Source organism: Bacillus rossius, assembly GCF_032445375.1.
Source record: "Bacillus rossius redtenbacheri isolate Brsri chromosome 4 unlocalized genomic scaffold, Brsri_v3 Brsri_v3_scf4_2, whole genome shotgun sequence".
NCBI classification, from domain to species: Eukaryota; Metazoa; Arthropoda; class Insecta; order Phasmatodea; family Bacillidae; genus Bacillus; species Bacillus rossius.
The window spans coordinates 4,488,524-4,504,103 of NW_026962011.1; the positions used below are offsets into that span (position 1 = coordinate 4,488,524).

A 15,580-nucleotide genomic window follows, 5' to 3' on the forward strand; every position below is an offset into this window, starting at 1 on the left:
GGTGTATTATTTCAGCTGTAAAATCCATATGCTAATACAAGTTTAAATTTCTATACGCCAATATTATTTCACAGTAATAGCAAATTGGTTAGGATTAATGTATAGGTGTGGTATTTATAATAATAAAAAAATCAAATACATATGCATTTTAAAAATGAGCCCACGACCCATGCTCTTACAAGTATGGCCGAAAATGGGTTGCAGTTCCAACCAGATAACAACTGTTCTGATGATTTTTCGATGGAATACATGTACGTGTAAAACAGGCAGTTGTTTTCGTGTAGGAAATAATGAAATCTCGATTTCTGTATTAATTTCCCTTTTTTGTATTAGTGGAGTGATTTATTTTACTTTGTACTTTTATATCGTTTGATTAATTTCATTCAAATTAAATTATATTTACTAATGTATGTAATATCTTAATGTAGTATTTTTCTTACTCAAAGTCTTGACCTTAAAAGAAACGTACCGCATTTCGCATCGTCGCCATTGTTAAATCGCTTAAATGCGTAATTGAGTTTTTGGATATTATGCAGTGAAAAACGTTTTTAGTGTAGTTAAAAGCCTCGTTTTTCGTGTTTTACAAAATGGGTCGCAAAAAGAAGAAGCAATCGAAACCATGGTGTTGGTATCCTTTTAAAAGTTGAATGAATTTGTGCCAGACCTCGCCTAACTTTTATAGAAATAGAATCGATAATTAATACGTTGATGCTTATGTTCCTTACCCAAGAGTTATATCCTGTTTTGCCTCTAAAATATTATCGCCAGAATAAAATAGGCATTATAGGTACTATTTTAAAGGTTTTCTATTTGGTTTGCATTTCGCAACTAATCTATGTTTTGGCATGAAATTCATCACGTCATGTACATACAGGAAAAGACGATAACACATAATAATAGTTTTGCGTAGGTAATTATAATGAGAAAAACGTTTTTGGAAAACAAAATACCAATTCTTAAAGCTTATTTTTAATTTAACATTTTTTTTAATAACTCTTTAAGAGTTTGTTCTGATACTTGAAGTAGTTAACAGCTATTTACGAATAGTTGGTTGTGTTAGCTACATTACAAATACTGTGATACTGTGGAAATAGTTGGTATAGTTAGGTTAGATACATTAAAATACTTAAAAAATCTGTTCATGTTAGCTAAACTAAACATTGTGTAAAACTGGTTTGGTTCAATCAATCAAGAATTCACTTGTACTTGGACTTTCGCCTGTTGGCAAGTTCTCCCCCTCCTGTATTCCACCATTTCTTCAAACTTCTGTAAATCCTTCCCACATCTCACAGTACTATCTCCCCCTCAAGCCCATACCACTCCCGCCCCGTCCTGACCTCACCGGGAATGAGTGCATCCTTCTTTCTATTTGTCTCCTTTTCCTTTGGCTGTCTCACTAGTGATTTCTCCCTCTGTACACATCTCTCTGCAACCTATCTCTCAGCTTCCCCCAAACCCTTTCCCCCTTTACTACTTTAAACAGCCTTACCAGTTGTTCTACATTCGGTAATTATTCTCTATTACATATCCAGGTAAATATGTAGAGTCGCGGTGTATGCGAAAAAAAACGCTAAAAATCCGAAAATACTTTTATTCTATGCTCTTTCACTTCCTCTTTTCAAATCAACCGGCGGAGATAAGAAATTCTAAATACTTTAGGAGATATTGAATTTTTTAATTTTCATCACAATACCTGTGTTCATGCGGCGATCACCATTGTTTCTGGTTTACGAGTATCTATTATGTTTCTTATTGGACGATTATTTATTTATTTATTAATGTTCCGTTGGAGGTATCGCGAAGTAGGTGAACGACTACATCATTTCCTTCTAATGGCAAAGGAAATGTACCCACCTCCAACTTAGGTGGGTTTTTAACGTTTCTAATTTTAAAGTCTTATTTTTTATTTGGATATTGTTGCGCAAGTAATAAGTAACAAAAAAAAATTACGTGAGTTCTTAATGTTCATCATTTGTCCGGGTTTGTTAGGTCAGGTCAGTTACATTATAAATACTTTAAAACTAAAGAACCATTGAAATTAAATCATATTATTTTTAATGTCTGCTTAGTTTGAAAGTATTCATAATGCAACTGACTTGACCTAATCGACCATTTTAGTTTATACTGTTCATTATTTGTCCCGGTTTGTTTGGTCAGGTCAGTTACATTATAAATATTTTAAAACTAAACAGCCATTAAAATTAATTCACATTATTTTTTATGTCTGCTTAGTTTGAAAGTATTAATAATGTAACTGACCTGACCTAATCGACCATTTTATTTATTACGCATTAACGAAAACACAGCAAAATAACAAAAATGGCGATGGCCGAATGGTTGTACAGTTGTTGTATTGCAAAATTAAAAAATTCAATATCTCCTAAAGTATTTGGAATTTCTTATCTCCGCCAGTTTGAATGAAAAGAGGAAGTGAAAGAGCCTATAATAAAAGTAATTTCAGAATTTTAGAAATTTTTTTTGCAAATACCGCTCGCTACTCTACATGTTCAAAATTAAAAAAATTCTATATCTATTAAAGTATTTAGAATTTCTTATCTCCGCCGGTTGATTTGAAAAGAGGAAGTGAAAGAGTACAGAGTAAAAGTATTTTCGGTATTTTAGCATTTTTTTCGCATATACCGCTACTCTATCATATTTACCCATATCCAAGTTTATCCCTTGATCCTGATAGCATGATCTTGTATACAATGATCCAGTCGTATATTATTCTTGCTGTTTTAATATAGTCGAAAGATCCTTTACATAAGAAAAATTGAATGTCACAATATAAACAAATTGTTAGGTCTCAGGGAAATTTTTTCTTTCATATACCTACATTTTGCAATTATAATTTATTGTTATATCAAAAGTTTTGACTTACTAAATTAAAAAGGCAAGCATCAAGTACCACATATCAATGTATACAGGATCATGTCAGCAAGATGAAGGGATGAACTTGGATATGTGATACGGAACTTTAATCCTACCTTCTTCTTCCCTTCCATTGTGTCCCACCCCAGCTCACTGATCAACACTGATGGTCTATGCATTTTACCCTCTTCCTCATCCTGCCTGTTCTTTTAAGATCTTGTCAATTAACCCCAGCCCCCTTTCCTTCTTAACCACCTTGTTTATATTTATCTCCATTCCATTTGCCCTCAACCAGTCTTCCAACTTCTCTCCGAATCACCATGATTTCATACAACATGCAGTCATCTACAAGACGTTCTCAATCTATATCTCATTCTCTCTATATCATTCATCATGAGAAAGAATAAAAGGGGTCACAGGTAAATTGTAAGTTTTGCAAAGAAAAGAAAATTATAAAAGTCCCTCATGTTGTGTTTTTGAACACTACAGATGTTCCTCTAATTCACCCTGAAAATTGTGTTAAAAAATTTGTACTGGTAAATAAAAAAATAATTGTTTATAGTTTATAGGCTTGTGCAGTGATTCTGCCACCGCCATTGTGCTATACATAGCTGAGCCTGTTTTACCCTAGAGATTGCCTGATTGTTTTCGCTGCCCATAACACTCCCCTGTGGTTAAATCAGTTACATTAAAATACTGCAATTAGGGTCAATCCATATGAAGTGGTCCAAAAAAAAATTTATTGGAAGCTTCATCAATTTTAAAAAAATTTATATTTTGAGCCTTGTTAACATTATGTATTGACAATTTAAAACTGACACAGTTAATTTTTTATTCTCATTAGTTTGATTATGGCAGCCATTTTTTTGTCATGGGGCGCAACAATTTTTACATTTACAAGGGTTCAGCTACATTGCTATATCTTGGCTCTGGTAGGCCATATCATGATGAAACAAAATCTGAGGGGTTAAGCACATTTTAAGCTACAATTCTGATGACAAACCATTTTTTTAAAATCAATCAATCTTGCCAACTTTAAAGGTTGAACTTGTGCCTTAGAATTGCAAAAATTTGCATTTTCATAAAATTTTTTAAGAGTGAAGGCAGTATCTGTTGGGCTTCAAAATATTTATGGATGTGCTTATGTAATAGTAGAGTAAATACAAATTATTTGGAGTGTGAGACTTCAATACTTTTTTTTTACAATTTTGTAAAAACCAGTTTTTTCAGATTTTTGCTTACTTTACGGCTTAATATCTCTGGTGGGCAGTTATCTAAAAATCTTAAATTTACACACAATTAAGTACTCCATGGTACATAACTCCTGCAAAAATTTAGACTTTGAGATTCAACTGGTTCGGAAGTTACAGCCTTGCCAAACTCGTAATTTTTTTTATTTATTTGCATAAATAAAAGCAACCCTAGTAATTTTATATACGTTCTTAATTATTTTATATATATGCTGTAAGTGCTGTACTAAGTCATAAAAAGTATTACACTAAAGTTTGTTGCCAAAACACATGTATACTATGCACAAAAATATTAATTATAACAGTCATTCTATATCACATTTTTAAACCAACAAATGATTTACGATTTTAATTTGTACCTTATTTCTTATGTTTGTTAAACAGCATTGAAATTTCTTCAGATAATGATGCTGAAATGTTGTGTGAACGTCCAGTTGCTGTGGATAGCTCTGATGGACTGAGCTTCCTTAACACATTGTTAAGCGGCACCCACACTCTGTCTGCACATGACATCTTAAATGATGTTCTAGGTCCAGCTGGGTTGTAAAATTTTACGTAAATATCATTGTTCACAAAATTAACTTCTTCAATGACTCCTAGCCACCACTGTTCGTCATACACACAGGCGATAATGTCATTGTTCCGAAGATTCATGGGGATGGACTTGGTTGAAACTGGAAGATCCTCATACTCTTCTGATTTGGACGTTGCATAGCATCTCATTATAATCTCGGTGAGAGGAACAAAGCGGTGAAATTTTCGTGTTCCAGGGAGCCGTTGGCAGTTGTCGAACCTAGGTTTCAACTCTTCTTGTCGAGCGGTAATTTCCTCTTCTTTAACATATATATATTTGATACCTTTAATAGTCTGTGTACAGTACATATACATATCTTCAGGGGAAAGAATGTGATCCTTGACTGTTCTTTGAAGACTTGCCTTTGTTACTTTTTGTTGTTCCTCCAACACCATCACATGCATTTTTTCCATGTGATGTTGCGAAGAAATTCCACTCAGCACTAAGACCGAAATCATTCTTGTGGTGACAGACATTAATTAAATTTTTCTTATTTTTGTACTGACTTGATGATCCATCTGAGAAGTAAATTATATGTTGAACCGAAGGAACAGTGTCTTTTAAGTGTTTCATAAGATGAGATTGAAATGTATGCACTGTTGTTGTGTTATGGTCCAAATGATCACTGATTACACAAACACATTGGGTTAGAAGTTTATCGTTTTCTTTGTAATAATACACAAAAGGATGAACAGTTGCTTGGCGATTTACCCAGTGGTAGCTCTGAATCTCGTCTTGGATAACAAATGTAAAGTTTTCTGCGAAGTCTGCAAGAACAATGCACTCTGTTTCGTTAAGTTTCTCCTTCTCTCTCAAATGCTGACTTTGAATCTTTGATATAAAATGATGAGTTTTAAGTGAATCAAGTTTTTCAATAAGGGACAGAAAGAATTCTTCTTTTGGCTGAATAACAGTTATCATTTCAGCTCTATCTGTTGTGGTCCATTGTTGAAAAATTATGTTGTCTGGGATGGCATCACTTTCTTCAAATTCATCAAACAGAGATACTAGGGCTTCACTTCCTGGACATTTAACACATTTGCCCATCATACACTCGTAACTACTCATATCACAAACGAGTATAGCAAGTAGGTCTTTGTAATCTTTCATAAGCTTTGCACCGTCAACCATTAGCTTAACATTCTGATGATAAGTACAAACACAAACATTGTGTGTTCCCGATGATCCGGCTGTGACACACCACTTAGGTCTGAGTTCAATGAATTTTGATCTTCCAATTCTACAGTCTGGATGTTTAGATTTAAATTCCACAAACAATTCATTCAAATTGCAAAGCACCAGCCTCTTCTGCTTTTGACATTTCATGTTATTTATTTTTACAGATAAACAGTCTTTTTTTCCGGGACAAAGACGACTGTATTCATCACTTTCATAGAATTCACGGACTGTAGTAACCACCTCTGATTGAATGCCAAAACCCTTTTTCTTTCCCAACTCTGGTAGAATGCCCTGATCTTTCACTAGGTCTCTTGTCAGTTTTACCAAACGATCAGATACATTGAACTCTTGAGCTATTCTTAGTCGACTCCATGAATTTGGAAGTAAACTAATTATTTTCACTTTCATTTCTTTTCCTGCAACAGCACATTTATCCTTCAGTTTCTTGATTAATTCGTCAAACTCTTCTACAGACTCTTCACTTGCTTCTCTGTTTTACATCACTTCATCAAAAGATTCCTCAAGATTTCTTTTCAAAACATTTGAAACTTTACTGATCTTGTCAGCTATTGCTTGTCTTTTATCTAAACCCAATTTCCTTATTTTAGATGCTGGCGAAACCCCTAATTGAGTACATACATTGTCTACTTTTCCCAACTTTTCAATCTCTGTAATAAAGTCTGAATCACATGTGTCCCCTGTTCCATCATTTGCTGTCACAAATATTTTTTTGTAGCATGTAGGACACAAGGACTTACCAGGGACAAGCAGTAAATTGTAGTTTGTTTTTTTATACATGTGTTCAGGAAGTATTTCCCTAAGTCCTTTTGTGATTGCCTTTTTATGTATTTGTAAAGGATCACTGCAATACCGGCCAAATATATGGTGATATTTAATAAGATACTTAATCTCATGGTACTTACATACAGACTTAACATCACTAGAAACTCTGGTAAATATTAGCTGTTGCTGTTCTAAACTAAACACACAGATTTTCTTCAATTCCTGTTGCACTGAACCATAAACACATTTGTGGCATTGTTCATTTGTTAAATGTCCTATTGAACACTCTTTCTCCATACCGAAAAACAAAAAACCTTCATGGAAACACAAACCACCTTTCCTATACCAGAGCTGCTGGCAGACTAACAGGATGGAACAAATACCAGACCATACTAGAGCAAGTCCGTGCCTGTTAAGACCTGCACACTCCAAACAGTGGTAAACATCTCAGGCATATTTTTTTAATGTTCTTAGTCGGAGAACTCTTTTCAATTGCATAGTAAATGCCAATTTTAGGGTATTAAGATTTTTAAAAATATAATTAGAATTTATTATAGTTTCATTGTTGCAAAAAAAAATGCAATTTTACACAAGTTTGGCAAGGCTGTAACTACCGAACCAGTTGAATCTCAAAGTCTAAATTTTTACAGGAGTTATGTACCATGGAGTACTTAATTGTGTGTAAATTTAAGATTTTTAGATAACTGCCCACCAGAGATATTAAGCCGTAAAGTAAGCAAAAATCTGAAAAAACTGGTTTTTACAAAATTGTAAAAAAAAAAGTATTGAAGTCTCACACTCCAAATAATTTGTATTTACTCTACTATTACATAAGCACATCCATAAATATTTTGAAGCCCAACAGATACTGCCTTCACTCTTAAAAAAATTTATGAAAATGCAAATTTTTGCAATTCTAAGGCACAAGTTCAACCTTTAAAGTTGGCAAGATTGAGTGATGTTAAAAAAATGGTTTGTCATCAGAATTGTAGCTTAAATGTGCTTAACCCCTCAGATTTTGTTTCATCATGATATGGCCTACCAGAGCCAAGATATAGCAATGTAGCTGAACCCTTGTAAATGTAAAAATTGTCGCGCCCCATGACAAAAAAATGGCTGCCATAATCAAACTAGTGAGAATAAAAATTTAACTGTGTCAGTTTTAAACTGTCAATACATAATGTTAACAAGGCTCAAATTATGAATTTTTTTAAAAATAGTCGAGCAACCAGAGCTGGACCACTTGATATGGACTGACCCATTATTGATCACAGGGGCTCGTTGAAACAATGGCAAACAAAAATTTGAAAATGAATTTTTTATATTCTTACCTTTTTCCTAGGGATTGCCAATCAAATTCTCAAATGCCATTAAATTCTTAGTATTCGTAGAATTCAATAATCAAGGGAAAATATTAGAAGGGAAAAAATGAAATAAAAAATTCAACATTGATTTTCCACAGTACAAGAGACTGTATTGGTAGACATAGGAATGGATTAATTATTAGTATCAAATATCACAAAATTATGGTTGTTAGTGGGAGTCAGATATACACTAGAAATATAGTTTGCAAAACTGGTCGCATCAGATTATGTCATTGGTAACAGCATCATTGACTTTGAGAGATAATTGCTGATTATATCCTCATATTTACGTAGTGCCAGATGTTTTAGGATTTTGTTTAGTTTTTAAATTTTTATGTTGTGAAATGAGATTGTGAAAACAATAGTAATTTTTCAGAGACCCTTATGAATGTATCATAGCTGAAATTGTTTTCCAAAAGCGGTTATGATCGGGGCCAAGACTATTTGAACTGGTTCTACCTCACAGTTTTTCTCCACTTACTCCACAATCAAATTTTTTATAATCTTGTGTGAAATAAAAAAATTTTTTTTTCGAAAAAGGGGGGGGTGAAGGGAGGAAGTTCTGTAATGCCCAAAACCAGTGTTTTCAAAATAATTTACATTCAGAATATTGTAAAATTAGGGTAGTTGTCCATTCTTGCAAAATTACTTTTTTTTTCCAGAGTGGATTATACAAACCACAGTATTTATGAAGGGTGTACATACTTCAAAATTTGATGTAAGCTATTGAGCATGTAAAAACCAGTAAATTATATTGAATATTATATAACATTGCTTGAATCAAAATTATTAAAATCATAAATTTAAGTTAAAAATGTCCTGATTTTATAGTGTACCTATTCACCTTATTACGTGTGAATTTCAAAATGCTGTTTTAGGGGGTGGTTAAGGGACGTTAATAGTTTACAAAAACACCATTATTGTAATTTATTTTTTCATTTGAATTTTTTAGAAGAGTGTGTAACCAAAGAAATATCGAATGTTCATACAAAGATATGATTTTTGCCATAGTGAATTCTTGGAAAAAGATGTTTATTTGTCTGTTCCTCTCATCTGTCTGTGCGTGAGGGCAGGAACAGATCTGTGCTGTTGTCATTGTGGTGTCCAGAATAGGCCCTATATATTTTTTTTGGCATGCGGTGTTTGTCTGTGCTGTCATCGGTGTGGTGTCAAGTGTTCTCTGTGTTTTGTCGTTGTTTTGTCCATTTTATCTGTTTAGTATCATCATTGGGTTATTCTGTTTGTCATTGTTGTCCAAGATTGTTTTTTATATTTTCTGTTTTTGTTGCTACTGTTTCATCATTGTTAGGCCACTGTGTCCTTCTGCAATGTGATAATTTTTTGATTAACTCCTTCCACAGAATTTTCTGTGTTCGGTTTTTACTTTTTTTGACATTGTTGATTTTGGCTTGTTTTCTGTGTGTTTACGTATTTATCTCTTATCTGTTATTGAGGTTTCTTATGACATACAGTGTAATCAGCATGTCATATGTCCAAAATTTCATCTTGAATTAAAATTGCTTGTTTAGTGCATGTTTCAGCTTTGAAGATAATTTATGTTAGGTGTGAATTATAATTGTACAAAATATTGTACTCATAATTTTAATAAATGTTATGAGAGCTTTAAAATATAATAATTGTCTAGCAGTACATTCTAAAACATAAAATATCATTTTCAATGAAAGGTAACTAAGAATGACTATTCAAATTAGTTTTTCCGAGTAAGTTGGTCTTGACAAGCAAACAGGTATTGCAACCGGGAGTTTGACGATGAGAAGATCTTGATCCAGCACCAGAAGGCAAAGCACTTTAAGTGTCATATCTGCCACAAAAAGCTGTACACGGGCCCAGGTTTGTCTATACACTGCATGCAGGTGAGTTAAGTTGGTTCCCATCACAGTGAGCACGTGTGCCGGTATGTACAGTTTCAAGCAGTCACTTTTAATGTTTGGTTTCATTATTTGACTTAAGCTGTAGGTTGTTAAAAAAAAACAGTAACTTGGCCTTTGTGAATAAGTAACATTACAAGCTGAAATTAATTTTTTAAATGTCATTATTGAAGTCCTAAACCACACGTGTGTTTCTTGAAATTTTTCTGGGAAAATTAAAGAGAGTTTATATGATAAAATTAATATAAATGCCATGCATGAGTTTACATGATTGGAATACTTACAGTTATTTTGAAATAGGAATGCCATAGTTTTGATTTCTTTGTTAGTCAAACATTATATTCTTGAAAAAGAACAAAATGCTACTTTTAGGTTTGAAAGCACCACAAGTACTCTTATTAAACAGTTTCCTTTTTTTCCCTCAAAATGTTAGGGGTCACTACTAAAGTTCAAACTTTGCTCACTGCAAGTACCTCAGGTGATGTTACATTATCTTCACCTGTGAGCATCACACTATTTTGCATCAATAACACACATACATGACTTGCTGGAGCTGTCCCTTTGAGAAATATTGTGAACAGAGAAGTGTGCTGTTTTTAGCTCAGTAACTGTGATTACTCAAAGCTATCTTAATCTTAACTTGCCTACTTGCTTAGCAGGGGTTCTGATGTAAATGGGTTTTTGTGTTTGAATAATTTGAACTACAGATTGTTTTATAATTGTTTGCTTTTTTATTATTTTAAATTATTTGTAAATTATGAACTCCCCTTACAATAAAACTTTTAAACAGGCAAATAAACAAATGTTGGTTTGGCAGTGATATTCCATTTATTGTAGTCATAAGTAAAAATTTTCATGTGTGCATTTTGCCAGCAGTTTCATAGAAGTAAAATTGAACAAATGTACGTAGTAAAAGAAATTGATTTGGAGATGTTACCTATATAGTTGGTACCCTATACAAAGCAATTATTGAGTTTGATTGATTAAAATATGGTTTAAAGTAGGCTCTAAACTTGGGTTTTTGGTAAGGCTTTATGCACTTATACAGTTTTACAATGTGAGATGAACAAAATAATTATTGAAATAATTGTTTTTAGGTCCACAAGGAGACGATAGATAAGGTACCTAACTCACTGCCAAATAGGTCCAATATCGAGATAGAGATCTATGGAATGGAAGGAATACCACCAGAAGACCTGAAGGAACATGAACGACAGCGACAAGGTAATGAGCTTGTAATGTTGTAGTCCTAATTTCAAATCATGTACTTTTAATGCCTATAGTTTAATGCTTGTAAAGCATATTTTGATAATAGATACATATTATCATCTACATATATTTTACCGTGACTTGGTGTGTGCTGTACAATATGTTTTGAGAGAATTTTTAGACAAGGTTTTGTACAAATAGCTACTGTGATGCTCAAGTGATTGGATAACATATTTTGAAGACATGCTGACAATTTACTGACTTTGATACATGACTTGGGTATAAAGTATATGTTAGATTAACTAGTGTTTTCCATTTTATTGTTTACAAAAATGTATTTTATGTTTGATGAATATTGTTTTGAATTGGTCGAGTGAAATATGGCCATTGCAGGTGGAAGGCCTGGCTCCCCAAGCAGTGGTGAAGAGGACCCGCCACCCAAGAAGGCCAAGCCAGAGGGTCTCCTGGGCAACGGGCCTGCCCCGCTCCCCACACCGGCGTCCCTCATGCAGAACCTGATACAGCCCCAGAGCTCTGTGAACCCGGGTGGCATGCCCCCTCACATGGGGCAGTTTGGACCGATGGGACCTCACATGATGGGGCACATGACACCAATGGGGCCCCATTTCATGGGACATGGGTAAGTTATCGCTTGGGTTACAATATCTGGATGATCTTATCTCTTCCCATAGTTAGTACCAAAATAATACTGGTCCATGTGTCATTTAAATGTCTTTGAGTGATTCGTTTGTTCCTGTGAAGTTGTTCCTGGTTTGTAAGGGTTGTAATGAAGATGACAGTGTCAAGGGTGATTCTCAAAATAGGAGCAATTTTCACATTACAGGGTGTCTACAAGTCACGAAAGTAACGAATTTTGATGCGAGGTAACGAAGTCACTAAAAAGTCACGGAATTTGGTACAAGCTCACGAAAAATATTTCTATTGACGTATTTTCACGTGTATTTATTGGACACTAAGTCACTGTGTAGTTGGCACAGCCGTATTTTTCTTTCTTTAGTATGGTTTGGCCTGCGATAGAAGAACAAAGTGCTGAAATAAGATACCATGAAACGCAGTGGTGAAATTCAATGCCATGCCAAGCTGATTGTCGTGCTATGTTCGTTTTCGTAGTTTCATTTTTTAGGACACAGGCCGTACGAGTCTAGCATTGCCTGACGTATGAAAACTCTCGTATTTGTACGAGGATTCAGAGGTTTTCAAACCATAGATGTTACAGTATACTACCGAATTTACTCGTATAATTGTCGCACACTAATTTATTGACTGCGACAGAGGCGCGATCGGAACAACCATAAACACAATGGAACAGCCTGCTTTCATGTGGCTTGGCCGTGTGTGAGGAAGGAATGTGAGTGCGGGCTATCAAATATAGTTTACTTGGAACAGGCAGAGTGCGCGCGCTGAATGCAATCGGCGACCTATCGAGATCCGTACTGGACTACGTGCGCGCACTCTATACAGGCGTCAACATAACCAAACACAGCGGCGACCTATCAATATCCATATTCGACTACGTGCGCTCACACTATACATGCATCAACATAACCAAACATAGTGGCGATGGAAAAAATGATTGAAATTTAACTGAAAGAGAATTTACACATCAAAAAACTTTGTAGTCATGTTAATTAAATAAATAAATGGTAATTTCTTAACAAATAATTTATTCCAGCGTAAAATAAAGACAGTACGGAGAAAATGGCAGGATCAAAACGTTCTATCACATTTAATGGGAAATCTTTGTGTGAGAACGTCATAAACGAGTTTTACATTAAAAAAAAATTTTTTACTCAATGGTTGCACCTAACTTTTTTTCATAAAATTTGGTAAAATTGCTGTGACGATTGTGCGAGTAAATACAGTACGTACAACTTGTTACGATAACGATGCTTTCCGCCTCCGCGTCTATTTGTTGTCACACTTGGTAAAAACTTACGTAAATAATATCACTGGGAACTTATCTATGTAGTAAAGTATGGGACTTCGTTTGTGTCATAAAATAACTAAAAATGTGTTTTTGTTTACTTGTTCGTGATATTTATTTGCATATACATTGCCGAAAATCGAAGAAATGTGACAGTGCCTCAAATTACGTACAAATATGTGCTTAACCTGTTTTGCGATTTCGCAATAATAAAAAAAACTAGCTCAAGGGATAAAGAAGAGTTTGTGAGAAATGAATTTTAATTTGTGTTATAGAACTTGAAGTTGGTTTTTCACTAAATTGGACTTGAACCACAGGTTTCTCTATAATGTAAATAGGCCAGTCGGCTCTTAAGGTTGAATTAAAATGCCAGGGAAGTGTAGCTTTCAAGAAAGATGGAATGACCAACCGTTTGCAAGTACGTGGAAAATGTGGTTAAGGCGAGTTGAAAGTGACAAATTCAGAGCTTATTGCAGTACTTGTAGGACAGATTTTAATGTTTCTCATGCAGGGGTCAACTAGGTAAAAGTACATGAAAAAGGCAAACTTCACTCGCAGTTAGTGGCTGGCTTTCTTTCTGCTAAACAGTCAAGAATAAATTTCTCCAGTAAACTATCCTTAAACACAGAACAGAGAGACATAGCATGGTATCAAGATGATTTATCCAAACCAAGTACATCTGGCACTTCTGGCCCAGACAATTACGTCCAGTACACAGCCTCAATCAAAAACTCTTGATACATTGACCTGTGAATTAAGCCCTACCAGTTCATCAGTTGCAGGCACTACTTGTTCCCGTATTTCAGATTGTAAGCCTATTGCAGACATCAAACCATATCTTATTAAAGATGAAGTTACGAAGGCAGAAATACTCTGGTCTTTAAATTGTGTCATGTGTCACACTTCCAAAAGAAGTGGTGGCAGTACAAGTGATTTGTTTGCTTTGATGTTTGCAGACAGTGCAGTGGCCCAAAATTTCAAAATGCACAAAGATAAATTATCATATGTGATTGATTACCTATGGACTTGGGCCCTTTTTTCAGAAAAATCTTGATGATGTTAAAATGGTACAGTTTTACACAGTTTCATTTGACGAAAGTTTAAATAAAATTGCTCAGAAAAGTCAAATGGATCTTGTTGTTCGATACTGGGATCATCTTAAAGGGGAAGTCAGTACACGTTATTTAACGTCTGTCTTCCTAAACAGTACCACTGCAGAGGACTTGGTCAATGCATTTATGTTGGGGATCACTAAATGGGGATTGAGTTTACAGAATATCATTCAGATTTCATTAGATGGTCCTAATGTAAATTGGAAGTTTCTCAGAGATATACAGCAGAAAGACTCGAAAGAGATACAATCTGGCACGGAAGGCTTTAACACATTCCAAACATGTCTTCGGCGGCTAAGGAGAAACAAAAGAGCATTGCCCAAACGTGTCCTCAATACCTCCCGATTTCTCCATTCATCACTGCTATCGCCGTCCCGCCGCGAGAAGTGGGTCAGCTGGCAAATCGTGCTGTCGCTACCATCTGGCAAGCATTTCATGAACTAACCACACACTTGGCCTTTGAAAACCTGCATCGTGCTGCCATCTGTGGAAGGAGGTTGGTATTACGAGGTACATTGCGGGATTACGACATCGCTTCGTTACTTGCTGTAGCCTGTCTCACACAAGGAGTGGGACAGACCTAACTGCGAACACGTGAAGCTTGTGCCACGCCCCCAATTATACCCAAAACATTTGACAATGTCGCTTATTTGAGTAGTAAATAATGTATTGTTTATGAATTGTTTTTATTGTTATTCAAATATGTAAAACAGTCAAGTTATGTGGTTTGATTTACATTTTCCATTTTTAATGTTCAAAAGATAGTTTAATTATGATTAAAACCTACGTAATTGATAAGGTTTGTGACAAATCTGAGCCAGGAATTGACTCTACATTTTAAATATTCGTGATTCAGTTAATTTATATTACACCTAAATTAAATATTTATACGGGTTTCCTTTGTATGAATTTTTTAGTGGACTATGGATACGAGCGGTTTTGAGGAAAACTGGAAAAGCACCAGCTAGCAGATTGTTCTGTTCATTTTTTAAACTGATGTGATTGTGAGAAGTATGAAGCAAATCAGTTTATAGTGACGAAAGAAAATTATTTGATGTTGGGACATGCTCTCTGCACATTGTGCAAGGGGCTTACAAGACAGCTCTTAAAGAATCTGGCTGGAAAGTACACAAGTTTCTTCGTGCTCTGTACCAATATTTCAAGAACTTTCCATCAAGGCGTTCAGCATACACAAAGGTCACTAGCTCTGTACTGTTTCCCTTGAAGTTTTGTCAAATAAGATGGGTGGAAAATTCCATAGTTTTGAAGAGGGCCATCGAGATGTTGCAGTTCCTAAAGAAGTATGTTGCTGCTGTTGAAAAGCATCCACCTGACTCTGAGAACTTTTTGAAGATTAAATCATTTTTGGCTGATCCATTGCTTTTGCCAAAACTAGAGTTCATG

The 15,580-nt window shown here is 34.8% G+C and overlaps 1 protein-coding gene across 2 annotated transcripts in view; it reads left to right on the forward strand.

Annotated features, from left to right (window-relative positions):
- Positions 1 to 268: 268 nt before the first annotated feature.
- LOC134541999 (BUB3-interacting and GLEBS motif-containing protein ZNF207) overlaps positions 269 to 15,580 on the forward strand; it is a 71,480-nt gene continuing 56,168 nt past the window's right edge. Inside the window, exons 1-4 of one of the 2 annotated variants that reach the window (XM_063385778.1) lie at positions 269 to 628; positions 9,769 to 9,895; positions 11,008 to 11,134; positions 11,513 to 11,759. In XM_063385778.1, the coding sequence (XP_063241848.1) occupies positions 588 to 628; positions 9,769 to 9,895; positions 11,008 to 11,134; positions 11,513 to 11,759 (542 nt within the window). In that variant the 5' untranslated portion in view covers positions 269 to 587. The remainder of the gene's footprint in view (positions 629 to 9,768; positions 9,896 to 11,007; positions 11,135 to 11,512; positions 11,760 to 15,580) is intronic. The other variant, XM_063385779.1, reaches the window with a different exon arrangement.